Source organism: Oncorhynchus mykiss, chromosome 20 (genome assembly GCF_013265735.2).
Source record: "Oncorhynchus mykiss isolate Arlee chromosome 20, USDA_OmykA_1.1, whole genome shotgun sequence".
Lineage (NCBI taxonomy): Eukaryota > Metazoa > Chordata > Actinopteri > Salmoniformes > Salmonidae > Oncorhynchus > Oncorhynchus mykiss.
In genome coordinates this window covers 34182744-34209490 of record NC_048584.1, presented here as the reverse complement: position 1 = coordinate 34209490, position 26747 = coordinate 34182744, and the positions used below count along the sequence as shown (strand labels likewise).

The following is a 26747-nucleotide window of genomic DNA, read 5'->3' as shown; positions in this document are numbered from 1 at the left end:
AACCTACACTGTGAATGTTTAAATGATGTATTCAATATAGACAAGAAAAATACAATAACTTGTGTGTTATTAGTTTAAGCACACTGTGTTGGTCTGTTGTTGTGACTTAGATGAAGATCAGATCAAATGTTATATAAAATGCATGCAGAAATCCAGATAATTCCAAAGGGTTCATATACTTTTTCTTGCCACTGTGTTTCGATTGTATTTTGCATATGAGTGAAAGACAGAAGCACATCAAACAGAATTGTTGATAAATTCTCAAACGTGAAAACAGACCTGTTGATGTTGTGGAAGTTATGATTAGTTTTTGTCTACACTCTTAACCATATGTTTCCACTTGAGGTGTACAAGCAAACATCTTGTGAAACATACAGGCAGTGAAAAATCTTTCATTACAGAATGAAAATAAAACACATGGAACTCAATAATTAAACAAGATAAAAGCCTCAATCTACCAGATATAGAATACTGTCCAGGCCTGAAAGATGAATAAAATAGGCACACAATGTGTACTGTTCTTTATGCTTCACATTTTTGCTCCAGATTTTTCCACTACAATAGGTCATTTAGTTGGTTACTTCATAACAAAAAAGCATTGTGCCTTCTGGATAACACCTAAACCCTCTAGAAACAAGGCATACAAAATATTGTCATAATAATGAAATAACATCATCATTTCACAGTTAATGTCAGCTTATGGCAACTGATGTTTCACTGTCTGACACAAACTGTTATTAAAGACATTTACCTTTACAGCATGCTGCTAGCCATAATAGTAACCATTGGCTAGTAATAGCTGCAAGCCAAAAGAGTAACTGTTGGCCAACTGTAACTGCTAGCAATAACAGCAACTTTTGGGTTACAGCATATTGGCCATAATAGTGGCCCTAAACAATGGTGTAACTGATGACAGAGGCTGTCATAAACTGAGGTGGAATAAATGTTCATGTTTTAGGGAATTATTATGCAAGTATCCTGTAAGCCTTTTGAGGGAGGTTTTGAGTGTTTTTGGATTTAGGTAGGTAGCATGACTCGACAGAATTGTGTTAAACACTTTGCTGAAATTTGTTTAATTATGATTTGTACGCTTGATTTTATATTCTGCACAGCTCAATAATATATGGTAATAAAAAATAAACAGTGGAGCAAATGTTTTAGTAAAACAAGTTAGCAATCGTTTTTGGACTTTTATTATAAAGAACAGGGATATCTGAAGACAACTAGGATCAGTTTCAATAAAATGTGTCAAATAAACTTTCATAATTTTTAACAAAAATAATACTGTAGCTATTGGTGTCTTTTTCAAATGAACCATGAGAATGGGGTGTTGTTTTAAGGCCAACAGCACAAGTTTCTACAACTGATTTATTTGAGAAAGTCAAATGGATATCTCAGTCATTCAGGGTGGAGATTGGATGCATATTTACATTTAAGCATTTATTTAGACTTTGATTTGAATACGTTTATCAACAAAAAATCTCTTCTCTCTCCCAATACACATCTCCCCCTCTCCTCCTCTCTCCCTTTATTAATACATCCATGCAGCTTGGTCAAAAGTGTCCTCTTTGCCTCTATGGGTGTCTTCTCAACCTCTGGGGTGCATTCTGAGGTGATCCGTTGGTTGTGTTGTTGTTTAGCAGAGCGCACCCAGTGGTCTGACACACGCCTGGGACTCCTCGTAGTCCTGGGTGACCTCTCAGTCCAGGCCGGCCTACATGGCCTCTCTCGCCCTCTTGTCCTGGTGTGCCATTGAAGGCTCTGCCAGGTCTTCCACGTTGGCCTGGTGGATAAAGAAGTGGAAATGCATATTCGTTTTCAGTGGGTAAAGAATGACTGTGCCTACGAACTACTACGCGGCTTTGAGAGTTTGCAGTAGACTTTAAATTGACTTCCCATCTACTTTTCATTGTAAAAAAAAATTAAATGACGCAACATCTGCTTACCAAGAAACCGGCATCTGTTGTTATATAATGATTACAATAGAACTGGGCCCGTCAAAGCTGTTGTTGGATTTCCTTTGCTATGCTGTAAACCATTATTCAGACAATAAAAAGGAAGCAGAATGAAATGTTGCATTACCCTTTGGTCCCTGGTCTCCGATGTAGCCAGGTAGGCCATGGCCCTCTGCTCCCTTATCTCCTTGATCTCCTTGATCCCCTAGGAACCAGACACAATGTTTTCACAGCATGAAGGACAACAGGAAAACACATGATATGTACCACCCCTGACAGTACATGCCCTTGGGACAAAGCTGGTACAGAGGAACAAGCTGTTCATGTTGATTAACAACCATGTGTGTTACTGAGATCATCACTGGATAGATGTATAAAAACGCCTTGTAAATATTCTTTGATTTCATTAGTTTGGCTGGGGGAATGTACCATAAGTGTTAAGTCATGCTAGGCCCTAAAGCAATGCATTATAATTCCCCACGAGAACATACACAATGCCATACTTAGTTATGTCCAGAGCCATATATATATAGACAGAGTTGGGTCAGGTTTTAGAACAGCTGCCATGTTAGCACCTTTATTCTTGAAACATTGGTGATGTAACAATACAATAATGCCTCTGATAGTTCCCTATGGAATGACCCGCAGAGATTTGTATTGCTTATCATTAGATATAAACTGAACTGTGTTGTCGTGTCAACAAACAATCTGGTTTTACTGGACATCTTCATAGGTTTAGAAAACTATGAGAAATAAACAGCACAGGAAGTGTCAACTATTGCTTAGCACCGGCTAAGGAGGAGATCGTGGCGCTCTCGGAAGGTTTAGACAGAAATCGTATTGGCCCAACTCTCTCTCTTTATATGACTCTGTTAATCTGTGTTAAGTCTGCTCCATTCAACTTTTGGTTGTCATGGTATTTCTTTGCATATTTGTAGGCAAAATGAGAAACAGTTATGTGTACTTTTCAAAAAATATGTATTGTTGCAGGTCACAGAAACGACTAATCTAAACATACTGTCATGGTGAACAGCAATGGCTAATATATACAGTAGACATACATTTTCAGATATTGCATCAAAGGAATGCTGAGATCAATTTAGTTCTGGCAGTCATTCATTTGTACAGTATTTCTCACCTGGCTGTCCTTGTTGGCCTGCGTCTCCTACCTCCCCATAGAATCCTGGTTGTCCGATCTCTCCATTCACACCGGCAATACCATCACCACCCTAGAAGCACAACAACCAAAAGGCTCTTAAGTGAGGTGAGCTTTGACAGAGATAAAATATTAGATATTTACATGATAAGGTTATCGAAGGCCAAAACATGGGGCTTGACAGGAGTATTTTTAGACATTTGTGTCTTTATGAACTTGAAAGACTCTGTGGTTTGAAAATGTTAGTTTAGGAAACCCGAACAGAGTCTGTCTTAATGCTTAATAATTGTGGAAAAGGCTTTCCACTCCAGGGATGCTGGTGAATCCCTCCAAGAACCGATCAACACAGAGCAAGTGCCTCTTCTGCGACTTCTTATTTGTCTTCACGGGAACATGGAAAGTCTGAATGTTTTCATTCCAACCTATACTGCCAAATACTTCAGCTCTCTCACTCCAAGTGCTTCCAATATGTAAGCATTTTACTTGGCCCGGGGAGACACAGAAACATAATAAAGTATGGAGTGTGCACTTCCTGAGCAAAATGACCTACAAATGAATAATCATGGATTCATACAGACAGTGTCTATGTTCAGTTGTTAGAGGATTTCTAACAATTAAAAATCGCACAAGAAATATTCCAGGCATTGACTTTGGGTTTCACACACACACACACACACACACACACACACACACACACACACACACACTGACAGCATAGTAACCTCCTAACATATGACACTCACTGGAGGTCCCGGGGGTCCCTTTTGTCCAGAGGGACCGGGGGCACCCAAGGGGACGTCTCCATAGAGTGGGCACACGGCGGCACACGTCCTCTTCACCGAGTTGGCAAAGGTGGACATCTGTTCCAGCACCACTCTCTTGCAGACCTCAATCACGTGTTGTGCGGAGAGGGTTGGGCCCTGTGGAAACAAATCATGACTGCATCCATCACTTGGGACAACGACAACGCGATAAGGAATATGACAGAACAGGAAAGGCTGAGCAAGGCTGGCACAACCAGCAGCATGCAGGACTCTGTGAGGAAATGGGTGGGTGTATGTAATGAACAGTGGGAAAACACAGCCAACAATATTTTGTTTAGGCTCATTATAGATTTACAGCCATACAAAATGCAACCCTTGCTGTGAGTCACACAAAAAAACAATACTAATGAGAAACCATTTACAAGAATTGTCGACACCGCATTGATACCACACATGGTCTAACAACATGTACATCAATCTCCCCTGAATCAAAGTAGAGGAGAGATTGACTGCATCACTACTGTCTTTGTGAGAGGTATTGACATGTTAAAGTACCAGACTGTCTGTTCAATCGGTTAACACCCAGCTCAGACACTCATACATACCCCACAAGACATGCCACCAGAGGTCTCTTCACAGTCTCCAAGCCCAGAACAGAGGCTAGGAAACACATAGTACTACATAGAACCATGACTACATGGAACTCTTCCACCTCCGGTAACTCAAGCTAACAGTAACATTATTTAAAAAAACAGATAAAACAACCACAAAACACAACGCAGACTGTGAAGAGACACACACACACACACACACACACACACACACACACACACACACACACACTCTCTCTCTCTAAAACACACCCACACATTATTCTTAGTAATGTAATGTAGTAATGGAGCAACATCAATTTGTATAATGCACAATGTTTTGTTTAATGTAATGTTTTATCTCTGTGTGGACCCCAGGAAGAGTAGCTGCTGCCTTGGCAACAGCTAATGGGGATCCTAATCAAATACTAAATTCTAAATATGCCAATCGCTACAACGACTAAGTCTGTCAGAACAGCTTTGATGAGGTTAGGGTGGGGTATCTGTGAAATGTCTTTTATAAAAAAAAAAAACTGAAGATACGTAGCTGGCAGAGGAGGCTGGTGGGAGGAACTATAGAAGCACAGGCTCATTGTAATGGCTGAAATTGAATAAATGGAATAATATCAAACACATCAAACATATGGAAACCTCATGTTTAACTCCATTCCATTGATTCCATTCCAGCCATTACAATGAGTCCATCCTCCTATAGCTCCTCCCACCAGCCTTCTCTGGTAGCTGGCATAGTGTTGCGATGCAGGTTGGAAATATGGTGGCTTGTTTTGATCAGTCAGTGCTACAGTAACATGCACACTGAAGGGTGCCAGTAGTATTGTTCTTTATACAACACAATTGAAAGCAGGTTCCAGTCTCTCTAACGACTAGGCGTTGATGAGTCATCCATTGCATGTGTGACTTTATGTGTTTTACTATGTGAGTCACAGCTGAGTTAAGATAATACTGACTTCGTCCTTTTTTCCATTTCAGACCCAGACAGTCAATAAATAGGCCTACTTTGATTTCAAAGGTTTATATGGCACTCGCCCAAAACAAAGTAAGTTACTTGACCTTTTCAGATCTTGCTGAACATGGCAGTCTCTGTACTTACCGGTGGCCCTGGCGGCCCCTGAAATCCGACTGGTCCTCCATCGCCACGGACCCCCTTTGTTCCGACTGGGCCTGTGCGTCCAGGCTCGCCCCCTGGCCCACGCTTCCCCCGACCACCGTGGGGACCCTGTGCACCCGCGTCTCCAACCTAGATCACAGACAGAGCATCAAGGGACATGTTCTGTAATACACACACAAGCTACTGATAGGTATGGTAGTAAGCCGCCCAGGACAACAATCTCGCTCACACAGTTCTCATTTGGTAGAGCAACTAGACACAGCATTAAGAGACATTGTGTGCAGGTAGCCTAGCGGTTAAGCACAGTAACTGAGAGGTCGCTGGTTCAAATCCCAGAGCTGACTAAGTGAATAATGTTCCCTTGAGCAAGGCACTTAACCCTAAATGCTCTGGATAAGAGTGTCTGCTAATTAATATATGTAAAATGTCTCATGAAATAAGATATGGCTGTGTAGAAATCCAGATCTTGACTATAACCCATCTTATGCAATGACTGTTGTCTCCATTTTGTTTTATGTGACTATTGTACTACAAAGCAAAGAAACTATATATCTTACCTCGCCTTTGGGGCCCTTTTCTCCCTTTTCTCCCTGTGGAAAGTAAGAAACCCCAGAGTGAATGCATTTAGATAACTTGGGCTTCATGACTACTGCTCAAAATGAAGTAGATACAATTTAATATAATGAAATGTGTATATGAAAAAACAAAGCAATAGTATAAGTACCGTTTCACCATTGACACCTTGGATCCCTTCAATGCCTATATCTCCCTGGAAGATACAATTGAAACAAAACTTGATTAGAATGGCCTGGCATCTTTTTCACAGGCTGTCTGTCTGTCTGTTTGAACATGTAGTCCTCGTGGACTGAAGCACAGCATTTCCTTGGACTCTAATTTATTTGATGTTTAGGACAGCGTTTATCTCACATCCATTCATCACCACTAGTCTTTGATGGCCCGAAAATATTTGCTTTCTTCTTCTCATCCAAGAGCAGGATGTGTGTGTGTGTGTGTGTGTGTGTGTGTGTGTGTGTGTGTGTGTGTGTGTGTCTGGTGAATGTGTCTCCAGAGTCCTTTGCCTCTGTACTGATGGATGGCAAATGTCAAATGAACATGTACTTCAGAAATACTGCAAAAACTACTTTGGTTTATAGGGGACCTAATGTTCCAACATGCTCTATGTTTTTAACAGCAGGCCACTCCGTGTCTCCCTTTAGACTATGTATCCATGAGTCTATGGGGCGGCAGGTAGCCTAGCGGTTAAGTGCGTTGGGCCAGTAACCAAAAGGTTGCTGGTTCCAATCCCTGAGCTGACTATGTGAAAAATCTATCACTTCTGTAAATGGATCTGCTTACAGGTATCTGTCTGCATTAAATAATACTCTGTATTTGTCTGATGTTTAACTCTATTTACTGTTACTGGGAAAGTGTTTGATTTTTTTATTTTTATTAAGCATGATTGAGGTTGTGTGTATCATAACATGATTCAGACTTTCGAGAAAAAGGTTTGTACAAATCATGATTTACATCTTATAATCCATTGATACATTTCCTAATCCGTTGAGCCTTTTCAGCGCTTTTAAAGCCAGCACGAAAGGCTCTTGAAATAGGTTCTATTCTGATTTGAGAGCTGACACTGTAAGGAGAACAGAAAGCCCATGGTTTTACTCACACACACTTTGTAGTCTGACGCCACTACGAGCCAACTAATGATGCAGCCAACATGGATGGAGTGATGCTACGCACTGCAGTACAGTGGGGATTGTCTCACATCAGACAAGATCAAACCTCAAAAACGAGTTGAAAGTCAGATGTTTGATCTAACTACATCAGGGGTTCTATGGAATGGGAGACTGTGGTTTAACACTGTGAAAAATGTTTCCTAATGCATAAAAAGACGCATTGATTATATAACGAATAACGCACATGTAATTGAGAGGATTGTAAGAGAACCATCCTGAAAACACCTATAACAGGTCCCATCCATACCACATAGTACAAAGCAAGCTTTGAGTTTGGTATCAGCAGCCAATTAAATAGCTAGAACAGACTGTGAACAGACTCCTGGGGGAGGTTTAGCACCAACGTTAACTTCCGGTCCAGATGGGGAGAGAATAGGATATTCTGGATGAAGAGCCAAGGCTCTGGGAAAGCCAATGTGTCACAGCTAGTGAACATGCCACGAGAGAACAGGCTATCCAATCAGGTGGGGAGAACTAAGTGAATCGTCCACTTGTTTGTTTGTTCCACCCTGGTTATGGGGGTTGACATGGGGTTGTTGACAGGTGACTGGGGGGGTAGTGGGCTACAGAAGATCTCTCAGTGGTGACACATGAAACCACAAGAACTGGCAGCAGTAACCTAGCCATTGCATCAGGCTGCTCTGTAAAATGACCAGAAAGGACAGGTCATATATTTTGTCTGTGTACATTTCTGGATATTGATCTAGTGCAGCGATTGACAAAAGGCGTCCCTCCAGTGATTTTTGTTCTTCAAATAGGGGGATTAGTTTGCTCAGAAAGACTGTAAAATCACCAGGAATTTGGCTAAAATTAGTTTAATTTAGCAAATATGTTCCGAAGTAATCCCATGTATAAAATGAAACGGCTTAGTTGTTGTCTTACTGTAGATGTGGATTCCGGACCATCCGCTCCTCCAAAAATCATCTGCGGCTGAATCGAGTTGACTACCCCTAGGCTAGTGTTTAATCTGACCTCTTTGTGACTGTTTGGTAATAGTGTTGGTACTGTGTTGAATACAGTAGCAAGTCTCATTATCAAGTCAGTTCATTTCGAAGATGTGCTTTTATGTAAAATTCTGAAGAACGTCATCCGAACTCACGGGCACTTATATAGGTCTTGGTCCCAGTTCCACCTTAGCTTTGATATCACAGACAATGTAATGTTATTGAGGTGTAGACTCTGACTAATTAATGTCTTGACACTTGACTTCATTAATCAAGTCCTAACACACTTCATTACTCGCTACCTGTTGCTCTTCTAGCAGTCCAGTAGGTGAATAAAGTTGATTACCTTGGGGCCTGGCCGTCCAGCTACTCCCACATGCCCCTGTTCGAGAAACAACATATTTTAGTGGTTTGGAGAGAATTAACTTATATTTCAAAGAGTTTACAAAAAGTCATCCGGAACACTCACGACAGGTCCTGGGGGTCCAATAAATCCGGGTCTTCCTGGCTTTGCTGCTGATCCTTTATAACCTCTGGGGCCCTGGAGAGAGAAACATGTCTCACATTTAGCAGAGGGACTACTTTCTTTTCTCTTAAAGGGAAACTCCACTCAAAAAAACTATATTTTGGTATTTTTTTCATCTGTGCACTGTACATTCCAAAAATACATTCCCAAAATACATTCCCAAAATACAGTCCCAAAATCTTTTGCATGTCAGCAGTCAAGTTTTCAAGATATTGGACTTTGAAGAAGTGAAGTGTCACTGACCACATCATCATGGCTCCGTGAAGTGAGACGTGTGAAGATGTGAAAGCCAACTGTACTTACCGTTTGGCCTTGAGGCCCCATCTCCCCTGCCGGCCCCAGCATTCCTTTCTCTCCCTGTTGAGGGTAAAACCCATATACCTTATATTTCCGTATATTATTCAAACTAATGAAAAATGATTGTGTGTTTCATGAGATAGTTCTGTTACCATTATTCCGAATTGTCCGTTTCTGCCCTCCGGGCCCTGGGGTCCTTGGTAAGCCTTGAGAAGGGACGGAGGATAGCACAGGTCAGATAAAGACAATAGATAGGGTCCACATTCATCGTGCCTCATACGGATGTCCTAAATGTACACCATACACAAGGTCAAAGCATTAGCCGCTTTGGATAAAAGCGTCTGCTAAATGGCATTTATTAGTTATATTATTGCTAGAGTAAACAGAAACATGGATGCTAAAAGACAGTGAACCTACCTCTATTCCCATGTCCCCATCTCTCCCGGGCAAACCAGGATCTCCTATAATGCCCTGTGGAGATATGTTGTTATTGATGTTACTAAAAGTTTGCCCATGCTTGTTCATCTCTGAGATTGAAATGTACATTTCAGTCACAATAATTAACCTTTTGTCCAATGGTGCCATATCTTCCTTTTGATCCTTGGGTTCCCTGGTGTTGACAAACAAGTTCAGTAATGAGACTGTTGTTATCACTGATATGTGTATATATATATATATATGCAATTTAAGTCATGTGCGTATTTGTATAATGCATATGCTGTAAATATATATGTTGTTGTTGGTGAATAATGTACAGTGGAAGAGGAACTGTTTGCATGTTTAGAAATGAGAGACGCGATTAGGTGCCATACGTACAGGTTTTCCCTTTTCCCCAGCAACTCCTGACTCTCCAGGATCACCTACAACACCCTGCCAAGACAACGTAAAGACAAACCACATGTTTATTCTGTTTCACTGAAATGAGACCAACTTTCCTTTCAATTTGTTCCTGCTTGTTGTGACCGGAGATGTTTTAATGTTTCACTAAGGACGTCTACATCTACAGTGGAATTAGGAGACATTTGAAGGATAGTTCTTGCCTTGTAAGCTGACCTGCAGATGGTCCTCCCTCTAGGAAATCACTAGGGTTGAAAGTGCTACCGTTACTAACCCAATTTGTTGTGTTGCTATGGTTTGCATACTTAAAACTAATCCCAAACCTGGCCACAGGTACTAATGTTGTTTGTGGAAAGAGCCGAAGTGCCAAAACATATCTTTCCGCCATGGCCTCGTCGCAACATAAAATTGTATTAATTTCTCTGTGTGCGTGCATGAAGGCTTGGCAGGTGGCAGAAAGTGAATTTACAATTGGTTTATGAGTTGTAGCAGTGTTAATTTAATCAAAAACTAGTGAATAGAGACTAAAATATTAGTCAAACACCTGTTTTTCAGTGACAATTGACGAGACTATCACTGACTAAATAGACCCTGAAAAACTGTTGACTAAAATGAGATAAGACAAAAATGATCTCTGTTCCTAAAATCTGACTACTAAGTGGATTGGACAAGAGTATTTGGAGAGAATGAGAGATTTCAGTGATAAGCACTATTCATGACATTGAGCAGGAGCTAATGACTGTTTCACCCAGTGATGTAGTTGAGTCACTAAACCTCGAGTCCGAATCGAGTCCCAAGTCCCCTGTGCTCGAGTCTGAGTCCACCAATGAATTGAACCAACGTTAATTCCTTATTCAACATGTCAGAGAGACATACAGTGCCTTGCGAAAGTATTCGGCCCCCTTGAATTTTGCGAACTTTTGCCACATTTCAGGCTTCAAACATAAAGATATAAAAATGTATTTTTTTGTGAAGAATCAACAACAAGTGGGACACAACCATGAAGTGGAACGATATTTATTGGATATTTCAAACTTTTTTAACAAATCAAAAACTGAAAAATTGGGCGTGCAAAATTATTCAGCCCCTTTACTTTCAGTGCAGCAAACTCTCTCCAGAAGTTCAGTGAGGATCTCTGAATGATCCAATGTTGACCTAAATGACTAATGATGATAAATACAATCCACCTGTGTGTAATCAAGTCTCCGTATAAATGCACCTGCACTGTGATAGTCTCAGAGGTCCGTTAAAAGCGCAGAGAGCATCATGAAGAACAAGGAACACACCAGGCAGGTCCGAGATACTGTTGTGAAGAAGTTTAAAGCCAGATTTGGATACAAAAAGATTTCCCAAGCTTTAAACATCCCAAGGAGCACTGTGCAAGCGATAATATTGAAATGGAAGGAGTATCAGACCACTGCAAATCTACCAAGACCTGGCCGTCCCTCTAAACTTTCAGCTCATACAAGACAAAGACTGATCAGAGATGCAGCCAAGAGGCCCATGATCACTCTGGATCAACTGCAGAGATCTACAGCTGAGGTGGGAGACTCTGTCCATTGGACAACAATCAGTCGTATATTGCACAAATCTGGCCTTCATGGAAGAGTGGCAAGAAGAAAGCCATTTCTTAAAGATATCCATAAAAAGTGTTGTTTAAAGTTTGCCACAAGCCACCTGGGAGACACACCAAACATGTGGAAGAAGGTGGTCTGGTCAGATGAAACCAAAATTGAACTTTTTGGCAACAATGCAAAACGTTATGTTTGGCGTAAAAGCAACACAGCTGAACACACCATCCCCACTGTCAAACATGGTGGTGGCAGCATCATGGTTTGGGCCTGCTTTTCTTCAGCAGGGACAGGGAAGATGGTTAAAATTGATGGGAAGATGGATGGAGCCAAATACAGGACCATTCTGGAAGAAAACCTGATGGAGTCTGCAAAAGACCTGAGACTGGGACGGAGATTTGTCTTCCAACAAGACAATGATCCAAAACATAAAGCAAAATCTACAATGGAATGGTTCAAAAATAAACATATCCAGGTGTTAGAATGGCCAAGTCAAAGTCCAGACCTGAATCCAATCGAGAATCTGGGGAAAGAACTGAAAACTGCTGTTCACAAATGCTCTCCATCCAACCTCACTGAGCTCGAGCTGTTTTGCAAGGAGGAATGGGGAAAAAATGTCAGTCTCTCGATGTGCAAAACTGATAGAGACATACCCCAAGCGACTTACAGCTGTAATCGCAGCAAAAGGTGGCGCTACAAAGTATTAACTTAAGGGGGCTGAATAATTTTGCACGCCCAATTTTTCAGTTTTTGATTTGTTAAAAAAGTTTGAAATATCCAATAAATGTCGTTCCACTTCATGATTGTGTCCCACTTGTTGTTGATTCTTCACAAAAAAATATGTGGCAAAAGGTCGCAAAGTCCAAGGGGGCCGAATACTTTCGCAAGGCACTGTATTTGTTCTACATAGCATATTTCGCTCTGAATGTTCCAAAATGTTAGCTATAGCTAGCTATGAGGTGACATGACTGGACAAGGTGTAGCCTAAACAAATGGTTAATGTTCTGGTTCGCAAGTACTCTAGTTTTATAACAGCCTGAAATATGCTTTATGAATGTAAAATGCGGCCTGCAAATGCTCGATATAAAGAGAAAAACGCAGTGGCATGTCTTTTGAACAGTAGCCTAAGGGCTAGAATCAAGCAATATTCTCTGAGGAGAAGAGGAAGATTTGGCTACGTTGGCTACAGAACATGTATATAAAACGTTTGTGGGAAAAGTGGGAGGTTTGAGCGAGACAACAAATTCAAAGACGGCCTACTTTTCTATACTCAAGGGAGAGAAAAACATTGTATGAGTCTGTTTGTTTTGTATGTAATATCTATGTAGCCTGAATTAATAATTTACATGGCCATTGTTACATATTCTTATGTGCGTCCTATTTCTGCTGTTGGGAAGGGAATAGGATGGTGTTGGTAAGACAAGGCTATGTGTGTTTGTGCACATGGAAATCAGTGATTTATGTTTACTATAGGTATAGCTGCAGGAAGTAGCAGGGCTGAGAAATAAATAATAATAATACATATATATATTGAAAAATATATACTTTCTTCACAAAAGTAGTGCCCTGTGCCTTTAATAGTCCTGTATTAGCAGACCAATATATCCGTCTGCAGCACCAGCGCTGGCAAAAAAGATTGTCCGCCCCCCCAAACTACTTCACGTGGCTATGACTATAGGTTAATAGGACAATACAAATGTGATGTTTTAGTCAAAATGACTAACAGGCTGACTACACCGCTGACTACACAACATATATTTAGAAATCTATGTTATTCAATTATTGCACCCACATGGCTCGCGCGCGCCAACGAGCGCGTCTGCGTTGCCAAGGGCTAAAATAGAACTCAGTTCTATTTCTGACACAGATCGCGCTGCAAGTCCTGCCTCTCCCATCTCCTCATTGGTTTATAGAAGCAGGTACCCACGTGCCATCTCCTCATTGATTATACCCACGTGGCTGACTGAAAGATGAACGAGGTCAGTGGCGGTAATCCACCTAATTTATGAAAGTTGCCAATCGCAATATAAAGTCAGGAGAAGAAAAGGCCTGGAAGGAGGAGAGATGACTAGAAACGATTTGGTTGACCTTTTAATGTGTGGATTAATTGGCGGAGTAGAGGACCTTGTGCATTTCAGGTAAAGTAACAACTCAATGTTTGATTCCCAGGACAAATTAGCTAGCAACAGCAAGCTAGTTAAAAAGGTCAAATTAGCTAGCAAGTGGAAGCTAGCTAGCTAAATTGCCATACATTTTTAATGCTTTTCGACCTGTCCCCAAATTAATGTAATTGGTTCAGAGTTTGTTTTGATATTTTAACCTGTGTGTCCTGATCGCGTTTGGTGTAGGGGGGACAAAATACATTTATGCACGATGGCGCAGGCGCACTGCCGGTTTGGGTTCCGTGAAAGACTAGTAAATCTAAAAAAGTGTGCCAAAATGAACACTGGGTTGTAGATACAGTATTATTATTATTATTACTACAAGTGGGGTTTGGTGTGAACATGTGTGATGTGGCTCTTAACGGACCTGCTTTCCCTGTGGCCCAGGAGGTCCTTCAACACCGGAGGCCCCTTCTTCTCCCTACAAACAATACAAGCATAAAATGTTATTGAAAATGCAATAATTCATACAAGAGAACTTGGAAAAATAAGAGTTTATGGTGGATAAAATGATATTCACCTTCACTCCTGTATATCCTGGAATTCCTTCATATCCAAGTGGACCTGGATCACCCTTCAAGAAGACAGAGAAGTTAGTCAATGATGATAAAACCAATGACAATTGGGATTGATCACTAGTATACTGCAATTATGGCTGCGTTTACACAGGCAGTCCAATTTTGATATTTTTGGTAAAAGAGCTGACCTGATTGGTCAAAAGACACAATTTGTGGGAAAAAAATGAAGCCTGTCTCCCATCTTTAGAAAGACATACCGTTTCTCCTTGTACTCCGGTCTCACCCAGCTCTCCAGGTGACCCCTGAGTTCCCTGGAATCATTATTAAAACATTAAAATGAGACCCTCTTAATCTTCTATTAAATAGAACAAGCACCGCACTCAGAAAAATAACACACTCATGAAAAGTTTTAAAAAATGTGTTACTTTTCAACTTGACTACATATGCTAAGAGCCATATGTATTCTATATACAGTACATGTATGGTTCTGCAATGTGCACAATGATGCGTTTAACACACCTAATGGAAGCCTATGGGATTTGAAGAGACCCTATCATCCATTACGAAGGACAACACAACCTACCTTGAAGCCCCCGGCGCCATGTAATCCCTTCAGACCTTTGGGACCTCTGTCGCCCTGAAACACAGTAGCTCGTTAGCACTAATCTGCACCGTGACACCAGAGACCAGCTAAAGAGATTGTGGATATGTGTTTGAGGCTGGATTACATCAAGGCCGTGAAGTCCTCTCATCCCCTTGTTCCCGCTGATTCCTGCGATGCCCTGAGGGAGACAAGTTGTTGTTATCCACAGTGAATACACAAACACGATAACATACGCACTATACACACACATACAGTACACATGGATTTAGTACTGTAGATATGTGGCAGTGGTGGAGTAGGGGCCTGAGGTCACACAGTGTGTTGTGAAATCTATGAATGTATTGTAATGTTTTAAAAATGGTATAAACTGCCTTAATTTTGCTGGACCCCAGGAAGCGAATCAGCAGCTAATGGAGATCCATAATAAATACTAATTTTTCTGACAACTCAACTCAACTAGACAGATACAGATCTGATACAAGTCGGGGTCAGATGTCGTGTCTTACCTTAGGGCCTGGCTCTCCAACGTGGCCATAGTCACCTGTCTGCCCCATACCTCCCTGCAACAGAAGAGAAGTTTGAATTAGTTACAGAAGTGACTTGTGGAGGGAGACAGTGTGAGCTGTATAGCAGGTGGAAAACCAGATTGGCCAAGATACATCAAAAATATGTAATTCTAGTCAAATGTGCTCTCGCATCATGTAGGACACAGAAGCTCAGCACAGGGACTTTCCTATTTTTCAGTTTCACACAGTGTTCATGTAAAAGCATAAAACTGAACTTAATTAGATGTGAAATAATCAATTATGTCATGGTTGAACTAGAGCAACGTCTCCCAGCTGTCCATTGTGACCGTTATGCAGTAGTCTTGGCCGGCGGAATGTGTCTCTGACTGATGCTATAAACAGATTAGACACTGGAGCAACACATTGGAGTTTCCCAATCTTTCAAGTGTGTGGGCATCACAGTAAGGTATATGCATTTCATTGTGGCCTTCAAATGGAACATACAATTTATATCCAAGCGCTTGAAGCTATGACAGTAACCATAACATTTCCTTGAAGTAGGAAATCTGAACACGGGCTATTAGGGGATCCAAGTAATACATGATGATCATAATGATGTGTCAAATGTTTACTTTAGACCGAAGATCTTATTAGTGAGCGACAGGCTGAGCCACTGAAACACGGGAGTTAGTGTTAACACGATGTAGGCCACATTTTATGACCCGAGGAAAGATGTGTCTTAGTTAAGGGAAAATTGAAACATTTATTCTGTTAGTGTTTCCACACAAATTTCCACATCCTCACTCATATAAGACAACGTGTTGGCCTATGAATTGGGGATATTCCACTTAGTAAACCAACACCGTTGAACAATACCAAAAGTCCTCTGTGCCATGGCACTAGTTTATTTAACCATTTCACCTCAGACCACTCTATGTCAGCTGCTAAGAGGCTAACCTTGGAGACGATAGACGCTTTATCCAGAAGCATGACCGTGAACTTTACAACTTTACAGTTTTTAAAAAAAGCGATTAGTGTGTAGCAGGGGACTAATTGAAGGACCACCCACCGGGACTGACAGTACATATATATCTGAGCCAGGAAATGCCCTCCTCAGGCGCCAACGGAGGTGGCAGTAAACATGGTTGTTCTCTGTGACTTACGTACTGGCAGGAGGTGAGGGCTCCACTGAGTCTGAGAAGACAGATTTTGGCCCCCAACTGAGCTCCATAAACAGCTTGTCCCCCTCATCCGCCTGTCTGTGAGTGAGTACCCAGCATGGCCATTTGTGTGGGTCTGTGTGTGTGTGCGTGTGTGTATGAGAGCGCATGTGTGTGTGTGTGTGTGTGTGTATGAGAGCGCATGTGTGTGTGTGTGTGTGTGTGTGTGTGTGTGTGTGTGTATGAGAGCGCATGTGTGTGTGTGTGTGTGTGTGTGTGTGTGTGTGTGTGTGTGTGTGTGTGTGTGCTTTGAGTAGTATATGGACAATTTTTACCCAGAGTCTCTCCAGCCGAAAGGGCATGTTATATGCCAAGCCAACAACTCATTTCTCATGTACAAGACAAGTCGTCTGTCTTTGAAGACCCAATAGAAGCCCTGCACACTATTAGTCACATGTTCTCTGTTCTCTGAGTTGTGGTCCCAGCATACCACCAAGAGCTGGAGCTGCTACATCAAAGAGGTAAATTAGTCTTACAGATGTAGGATCTTTATTTGATCACCCTGTTGCATGACAACCTTCCTGCAATGCAGGACATTTTTAACATGTAATTTCTTGGTTTAAAAAGGCTTCTGAATTTTGTAATTTCCACTTTGACATTTCAGACTTGATTTTCCCTTCCGATTAAATGTAGAAACCTCTACAAAAATGTCCATTATTTATAATTATTATAATAATTTACATTTCCTGTTGCTGCAGGATTATTTTCCTGCTGTAGCAAACTGGTTCAAATGAAGATCCTACACCTGTAACTCAGCCTCAAATGGAAGTAATCATGTCTACTGCCTGAAGCCTATAAGCAGGGAGGGTTATGTTCACATGGTCAACCATGTAATTGAATCCTGATGCAGTGAGTATGCCATATCCTTTAATTAAACTGCTTAGTAAACATGTTGTCCTCTGTTCTGCGCTGAATGGTTCTCTATTGTATTTTAAGAGGTGTTCTGTTCTCAACTCTCTCCACTTTTCTGACAATGACAAAGCATTTTTCCTTGAGCGCTGAGTGTTATGTATATGAAGGGCAGTAGAATGATGCTAATGACTATGACGACTGTGATGATGAAATGATGACTATGATCACTATGAAGATGAAATGATGACGAAACAATGATTCACATGTATGAGAACATAACATACCACTATAATAAGTAATACAACATTCATTATTAGAATATTACTCAAACTGACTGCTTTCACTGGCTGAGGATTTGTCAAATTCAGATTAATTATATTAAGTATGAATCTCCTAATGTTAAAGTGAAACCAGACAGTCTATGATGGTTTGCCATATTGATCTGTTATTATCACTTCCACTTTACGTCCATTGTCGTGCGGTGTTCCCTGTTTTAGCTTCTGTTCCCATTGTGTCGTCTCTCAGTTATGTTCCCATTGTATTTTCCACAACTTCACTGCTGTCCCGCAAGCAGGGGTTTTCCTATTTCATTCACACGCAGTTCAATTTAACTCTTTACACTGTACCAACCTCTGTAGTCAATCTGGGGTCTATAGACCAACATCCAAATGTCTGTCACTGTAAAATCCACAACACCAAAAGAGTGCATACATTCTGAATGACAATTAGCACTCATTATTGTTCTTAGTTGTTGACCCTCACTAAACAAAGTTCAACTGAACACTATAGTGAGAATTGTGCTGTAATGCCCTTACCCAGTTGCCTAGTCTTCCTGGCTCTCCTGTGTTGCCTGGCAGACCTCTGTGACCCTGCAGGAGGAGACATACAGTTGGAGTAGTTAGCATTAGCCTGGACCGCAGCCCAGCCATGCCAAGTTGGCTCTCCAGCCTGGTCCAATGCTGTATGTGCTGTAACCAACTCTTTTATCTATCATTGCCAATAAACGAACACAGAGGAGTTGGCTAACAGCAGACCGAACAGACTAGACCACCAGGCTAAAGGCTCTCAGCTCATTATTCAAAGCAGTGGTGCTGTTATGGGAACTGTAATGGGCTTAGTAGTCACCTTCGGTCCTGGGGGTCCCTGGTTGCCAGGCTGTCCGTGCATACACTTACAGGTGGCCCTTCCTGCTGTCAGGCCAATCTCAGCATGCCCGCCACACTAAACAGAATAGAACAGCAGAGAACTTGACTAGTCAGTCCATCTGCAGAGACAGAAGTTGTTATTCTGCCCTGTTCACCACTCCCTAGAGGCAACACATGAACACACAACACACATTTGGGAGAACATAGTCACTGCTATGGGAGACAATGAGAAAAGAGGCTGGATTTAATGACACACTGTACTGTACATATCTGTCACTGACGAACATGAACCTGCTGGAAGTCACACCCAACTCACCACACTGGAGAGCTCACAGCAGCCTTCTGAGTAGGCCTTCTCTGGATCACAGGACACATCCATCTGCTGGAGGTCTACCTACAGTTTCAGGACACAAGACATTGTGGTCAGTGAGCTTTCATATGAACGCTGAATTGACCATGGAGCATTGATCAATTCATTGACACAGCTGCAAAATACTGTAGGAAACCCAGCGTGATTTGGTTTGAACAGCACAGAACTTACTGAGGCGGAGTGATCTCCCACAGCCCTCTTCACGATAGAGGTGTAACCCTGGCGGATGACGGGTCTAGGATCACCGATGGGCTCCACGCTCACCTCCTCGCAGTCCACCAGCAACTTGACCTTATCGGCCTTGACCTGCAGCGCCAGCTTGTGCCACTCTCCATCAAACAGCTTGTCCACCCGGTGGAAGGTGCGTAGCATCTGGGTGCCATGGGGGCTGGTGTAGAAGAAGTCCAGAGAGTGTGTGTCACCCTGAAAACGGAGGCCCACCTGTTCACGTCCATCGGGGTCGCTGACCTGCCACAAGTTCCAGGACCTCTTGGCGGTGTCCTTCGTCACCTTAAATGTGGCAATGACGGAGTAGTCGGAGGGCAGGCCATCGGGGTACACATCGCTGTGGCACGACAATCATGGGGTATTAGGAGACACTTAATATAGTTGAAAACAATACATCATATTTTCATGCAGAACAAGCACTGGCATTTGTTGTGTAATTGTATTTTGAATAAAATGATCAAATACTTTTGAAACAACAGAATCAGTGTTTCACAAGCTAAACGTTGGATGCCTTTATCCCACTGCTTTTAAACTTCTGCTCGTAGTTTCAAAGCACCCCCCACCCTAGTTGGAAAATGAAGCTCATTCAACCTACCATTAATGTTTTCAATCACAACAGGCCTGTTGCACAACCTAATTTTATATACCCTCTTCTCTCCCTCTCTGGCTTCCTGTCAGGGCAAATCATTCCTGTTGGCTTTTTGATGCTGTACTTTGTATTTGATGTACAGTAACGCACTTCTGCTACTCAATATAAACATTTCTTAGTTGTCAGGCATCGAAGGTTCATTGAGGACAGCTTTGCTGGCTACAACACAGAGAAGGAAAATACAGATGAACTACTGATGTTCAGTGCCTCCCAGCAACGAGGAGACAGACAGCATAAATAACAAAACAAACAGCTGAGTGTGTAGCATATCTATGCCAAGAAAGTGTCAATCAGGGTTTGAGGATAGTTGGGGAAAATCCTTGCCTTTTCCAATTGAATGATGATGTATTTATTTTCAAAGGAAACCCTGGATGATAGGCTGATACACTAATACGACTCATAATACGTTTTGGCTAACAGCACGTCATTATGCTAATCGACAAAGAATCAACTGCTATATTCATCCATTGTGATGACAATGAAATTCCAGTGGTGTTCCACCAGCTGTCCATTGGTGGCTATCAAGTGATGAAGCAAATGCAAATGTTGAGGTTTTTTGTGCCGGAGAGGAAATCAAATTTATTGCTTGAAGGTGGGCATAATTACACTGAGTGGAAAAACGGCGGAAACCCCACTGGCAAAGAAGCCGAGAAGAAATGATACACATCGCTATTAGATCTCTCATTTGGGTGCATGCTCTTAGCTCACTTTGGCTAGCTCACATCCGAGGAAAGTAGGAAACCTTAAGATAAACATCATTATTCACCATCAGTGAGGAGAATTGACAAAGTCTGGACTTTTTTTTATCACATATTGATGGAGGAAGAGCACCCGGATCTCCTTAAGGAGGGTTCAACATACTGGACGTTGCAGATAGAAACACTATGAATAGAGCTAATGTGATGACTTTATCTACATGTTAGTGACACATGTCTATTCTATAACAACAAGTTCCACAATGTTATGCCCTAGTAGATGCCCCCCTGGTCTATTGCAGGCCTGTGTGTTCAGTTTGAATTTCTGGGATATTCTGCTCCGGACCCCTTTGGAAACAAGTGTTTTCCTGTGTTATCCTGTTTTACTGTTATCCTCTGAGATTGAAATGCACATCTTAACATACCTTCTATTTTTTAACCTCATCATCAAATTCCAGTCTATACCAATCCATTTGGCTTCACTGTGTGCGTGCAGACAGTACCTCATGGTTTTGCGTAGGTGGATGGCAGGGTTCACACGGTAGGCCACTGAATCAGGTTCAGATCCAACCACTTTCCTCACCCCTCTGGACTTAGATACACGGAACTCCTCTAGCATGTCATAACCTCAGAGTAAAAACACACAGCTCAGTTTTTCACCAATGTGATGTTCAAAGGGTTGAGTATTGAAGTAAGACAATGAATGAGGAGGATCTGGATGAAACACATCATTTAAAAAGCCGCACATTAGGTTACACAGTGCAGTGGGGGTGGGCATGTGGAAGGAATGGAAAGTTGAATACATCAAAAATACATCTATCGCACAATATGATCAATCAAACAATGGTTATTGGTATTCATGTTATTGGTATTCATGTTACTGGTATTCATGTTACTGGTATTCATGTTATTGGTATTCATGTTATTGGTATTCATGTTATTGGTATTCATGTTATTGGTATTCATGTTACTGGTATTCATGTTATTGGTATTCATGTTACTGGTATTCATGCTATTGGTATTCATGTTACTGGTATTCATGTTATTGGTATTCATGTTATTGGTATTCATGTTACTGGTATTCATGTTACTGGTATTCATGTTATTGGTATTCATGTTATTGGTATTCATGTTACTGGTATTCATGTTACTGGTATTCATTTTACTGGTATTCATGTTACTGGTATTCATGTTATTGGTATTCATGTTACTGGTATTCATGTTATTGGTATTCATGTTATTGGTATTCATGTTACTTGTATTCATGTTACTGGTATTCATGTTACTTGTATTCATGTTACTGGTATTCATGTTACTGGTATTCATGTTATTGGTATTCATGTTATTGGTATTCATGTTATTGGTATTCATGTTATTGGTATTCATGTTACTGGTATTCATGTTATTGGTATTCATGTTACTGGTATTCATGCTATTGGTATTCATGTTACTGGTATTCATGTTATTGGTATTCATGTTATTGGTATTCATGTTACTGGTATTCATGTTATTGGTATTCATGTTACTGGTATTCATGTTATTGGTATTCATGTTACTGGTATTCATGTTACTTGTATTCATGTTACTGGTATTCATGTTACTGGTATTCATGTTATTGGTATTCATGTTATTGGTATTCATGTTATTGGTATTCATGTTATTGGTATTCATGTTACTGGTATTCATGTTATTGGTATTCATGTTACTGGTATTCATGCTATTGGTATTCATGTTACTGGTATTCATGTTATTGGTATTCATGTTATTGGTATTCATGTTACTGGTATTCATGTTATTGGTATTCATGTTACTGGTATTCATGTTATTGGTATTCATGTTACTGGTATTCATGTTACTGGTATTCATGTTACTGGTATTCATGTTACTGGTATTCATGTTATTGGTATTCATGTTATTGGTATTCATGTTACTGGTATTCATGTTACTGGTATTCATTTTACTGGTATTCATGTTACTGGTATTCATGTTATTGGTATTCATGTTACTGGTATTCATGTTATTGGTATTCATGTTATTGGTATTCATGTTATTGGTATTCATGTTATTGGTATTCATGTTACTGGTATTCATGTTATTGGTATTAATGTTACTGGTATTCATGTTACTGGTATTCATGTTATTGGTATTCATGTTACTGGTATTCATGTTACTGGTATTCATGTTATTGGTATTCATGTTACTGGTATTCATGTTATTGGTATTCATGTTACTGGTATTCATGTTATTGGTATTCATGTTACTGGTATTCATGTTATTGGTATTCATGTTATTGGTATTCATGTTACTGGTATTCATGTTATCGGTATTCATGTTACTGGTATTCATGTTATTGGTATTCATGTTATTGGTATTCATGTTATCGGTATTCATGTTACTGGTATTCATGTTATTGGTATTCATGTTACTTGTATTCATGTTACTTGTATTCATGTTATCGGTATTCATGTTACTGGTATTCATGTTATTGGTATTCATGTTACTTGTATTCATGTTACTTGTATTCATGTTATTGGTATTCATGTTACTGGTATTCAACAGCAGCAAACTTTGTCAATCTAATGTTTTGTGAAATAGTTATTTGTTCAATCAGTGTTGATTTGCAGTAACTGTCACTTAGAACAGTATAATTGATTACTCACTACAAAAGGACATTACACTTGGCACAACATGCATTTAGTTGACTATCATGACACTCACTCCCACAGTTTAAGAGTGTCATCATAGAGATCCCATTAAATTATTTGAATTCCTAATTCTATGGGTGTCATTTCATTCAGAAAAAGTGAAGTCTGGATGTTTTTGTGACATTACAATGACGTCAGTTAGGGTTGGTAGTGATACATTCTGTTAAGGCTAATTCACAGACTGACTGCAGGAAATACTCAAGAAGGGAAGGATGTGTGTTCTTCTGAGAGTGCAATGGTTTTATGTGCCAGTGCTGCTGCCTGCTGGCTATGCAAGAGATAGAGGATCAAATTATATTGCATTGCATGGTCCACTGTTCATAAGTTCCTGCACCTACCAACTTTGCCAACATCAGACAGAAAGAAAACAGACACAGTCTTGAGAAAAGCTGTAAATCAATCAACCAAAATTACCAGACGCTCAATAAACAGGAAAGAAAATATCTTATGGTAGGGCCTACTTACTTGGTAACTCCTGGCATTTGGTCAATCCAACGAGAGCTAGAAGCACTGGGAAAACCAGCATCTCTTTGAAGGCTGGCATTTTGAAAAGGTGATGTGTCAGGGATTATATGTGCCTATAAAAGTACAACAAGAGAAACTATAATAGAATTGAAATGTTTGCCATTTTTCCCAATGAACTTATAGTGAGGAACAGTGCACTGACTGATTTACTATATGTAGATTTAGGCCTATTCAAATCAAATAAATAAATAAAAACTCAACAATAAACATCAATAATAGAAAATAACAGCAATACTTTGATTCTAGGATACATTTTGACTACATATAATCACAATAATACCCATCATGTCAATCACATATTTTACAGGTTTATGCAGGACTATAAATCACCCTTAAATAGGCTATAAAAAAATTATGTACTGTAAAAAAGTATGTACTTTTCCATTTGGAATTATATTATGTCATATAGTAATATGAAATCAAGTCCACTCAGGCAATAGGGTCGAAAAGTGCCTATACTAACTTGTTCACAGTTCGGTATGGAAGGAGTCACATAATTACTTTTAAAAAATCTATATCAACTTCACCATTATCCATAAGTGGTGTAAAATACTTAACTAAAAATACTTTAAAGTACTACTTAGGTATTTTTTTGGGGTATCTGTACTTTACGATTTACATTTTTGACAACTTTTAATTTTACTTCACTACATTCCTAAAGCAAATTATGTACTTTTTACTCCATACATTTTCCTTTACACCCAAAGTACTTGTTACATTTTGAATGCTTAGTAAGACAGGAAAATGGTCCAAATTACGCACTTATGAAGAGAACATCCCTGGTCAGCCCTAGTGCCTCTGATCTGGCGGACTCACTAAACACAAATGCTTAATATGTAAAGTATATTTGAGTGTTGTAGTGTGCCCCTGGCTATCCATAAATAAAATAAAAACAAGACAATTGTGCTGTTTGATTTACTTAATACAAGCAATTTGAAATAATGTATACTTTTACTTTTGATACTTCAGTATATTTAATCAAGTAGTATTTTACCATGTGACTTTTACTTTCACCTGAGTCATTTTCTATTAAGCTATCTTTACTTTTACTCAAGTATGATATTGGGTACTTTTTCCACCACTGGAACATATCTTGACCATTGCACAGAAATGAGATATTTCATTTAGTTAAAAGTAGGCTAAAGTTCATTTAGGGTGTTTGACATTTTGATCCCATAAAGCAGTACTAATTATAAGAATCAAAACCCGTACAGTAGAATTGACTGTACTGAATTGATGGGGTTATTCTCTTAGTCTACTCTTAAATTAGACTTAACACTTTTACACTTTCTAACATCAGTAATATTTGTCCACAATAAATCAATGGCTTATTGATGGAGCTAAGGTTATCCTTGAGGTTATCCTAGGAAATAGTTCCAACCACAAACAAAATCCACCATCATATTTAAATTAAAGTATTTAAAAATATAAATATACCTGTAGATGAATGTAGACAGTATTGTAAAAATCACTCACATATTCTTGAAAAAGAGGCCCCGATGTGGACTGCAGACTGTTCCTTTACAGTTCCCGCAGTGAGGATGTAACCAATTTTAAAGTGGCATCCCTAGGCCAAACCTTGCCTTAAACAGGAGGATCATTCAGTCTGACAGTGGTGGGTCTCAGGAAGACCTGACCCTTGTGCTCCACTCTACCTTCGGTCCCCAGGGGATCTGAAATCTCCCATAGGCCCGTTGCGTCTACTGAAACACACTTCAACGCAAGGGGATTGCTCAGGACAACCTTTAATCCACCTTTCCTTTTTATACATGCCAGGTGCTCAAGCAAACCCTTGATTATACTTTTTTTACGCATTATTATTGGTATGGGATATAATAGACTAAATATCCTTTCCTACACATATCATGTCCTCTGAAGCCAGCCTAATAATTATTTAGCAATGAATAGGCTAATTCTTGTTTGCATATTAACTTGCCACAGTTCACATATTATTTTCATTATTGTAGGCCGCTTTTATATAATTATTTTGTCAAATAAAATGTGAAATGAAACAGTTTTAGGTCAGATGACCACCTTCCCAGAACAGTCAGCCTTTGTCCTGATTCCCACTGATAGAAACGTGTAGTATGTCGAGGCCAAGCGCGAGGAGCGCTCTGCAAACATTCCTCACGCAGAGAATGGTGATGCTGGGAATACCATTAACCCAAACCGCATATATGTGGGGTGTATTGGGCCATTGGGACCTAACATAAATTAGCGTTGGATTGGTACAATACACCCTGCTTGTGGACCTTCGCTGATCAGAATTATATTTAGTTGTATCACTTTTTTTTTGTGGTACACACCTTGGCATTAAAGTCACAGTCTGTAGATTTACAACACATGAAACAACCCATTTATTTGCTCGTTTGTTTACATTTCTGTTGACCCACAGATGATATGGGTGGCCTGTATAGGCCAGTTATTGAGCCAAGCTAAAGTTGTCTCTAATTTGACATTTATGGGATTAGCACCATTATCACAGCCCTTACATTTGAAAGAGACAAAAGTTGATATGATCTGAGCGATTTCAAAGGGGATTGAATGATCTGTAAGAAATGCATATACGGACCATGTTGAAATGTAACAGTTCAAGTCTTCACATTTGCCAAATTTAAAGGATTCTTGTGTGAAACTGTATCTATCGACTGATGAAATGTAGTTGGCCTATTTGTAGAGCATTCTAGCTCAAGTGGCCTATATAAAGTAGACTATATAAAGTAGTCTATATAAAGTAGTCTATCTAAAGTAGCCTACATAAAATAGCCTACAAAGTACTCTATCTAAAGTAGTCTATATAAAGTAGTCTATATAAAGTATCCTATATAAAGTCTCCTATATAAAGTAGTCTATATAAAGTAGCCAATATAATGTAGTCTATATAAAATACCCTCCACAGTCCAGTACGTCCTGTGACTCCTCTCCGCACTCGCCCTGAGGTGCGTGTCACCAGCCTGGTACCATCAGTGTTGGCACCACACAACAAACCTCCAGTGCGCCTCCACAGTCCAGTATGACCTGTGCCTCTTCCCCGCACTCGTCCTGAGGTGCGTGTCA

General features: G+C 40.2%; 1 protein-coding gene across 2 annotated transcripts; it reads right to left on the bottom strand.

Moving 5' to 3' along the window:
• Positions 1 to 504: 504 nt before the first annotated feature.
• On the bottom strand, positions 505 to 25411 carry zmp:0000000760 (collagen alpha-1(IX) chain). Of its 2 annotated transcripts, none has more exons than XM_021576467.2 (27): positions 25128 to 25411; positions 23631 to 23743; positions 20964 to 21087; positions 19060 to 19453; positions 18835 to 18912; positions 18499 to 18594; positions 18189 to 18242; positions 15302 to 15355; positions 14920 to 14973; positions 14775 to 14828; positions 14449 to 14502; positions 14194 to 14247; positions 14041 to 14094; positions 9920 to 9973; positions 9669 to 9713; positions 9521 to 9574; positions 9256 to 9309; positions 9110 to 9163; positions 8750 to 8821; positions 8627 to 8662; positions 6319 to 6363; positions 6152 to 6184; positions 5577 to 5723; positions 3855 to 4031; positions 3094 to 3184; positions 2083 to 2160; positions 505 to 1783 (listed from the first exon to the last, which is right to left on the bottom strand). In XM_021576467.2, exons 2-27 carry the CDS (start codon positions 23707 to 23709, stop codon positions 1575 to 1577), a joined length of 2298 nt encoding a protein of 765 aa, XP_021432142.1. In that variant the 5' UTR covers positions 23710 to 23743; positions 25128 to 25411; the 3' UTR covers positions 505 to 1574. The 2 variants fall into 2 exon arrangements, with proteins under 2 accessions (XP_021432142.1, XP_021432140.1); XM_021576465.2 differs by having other exon boundaries at positions 25167 to 25410.
• Between the last annotated feature and the right edge of the window lie 1336 nt (positions 25412 to 26747).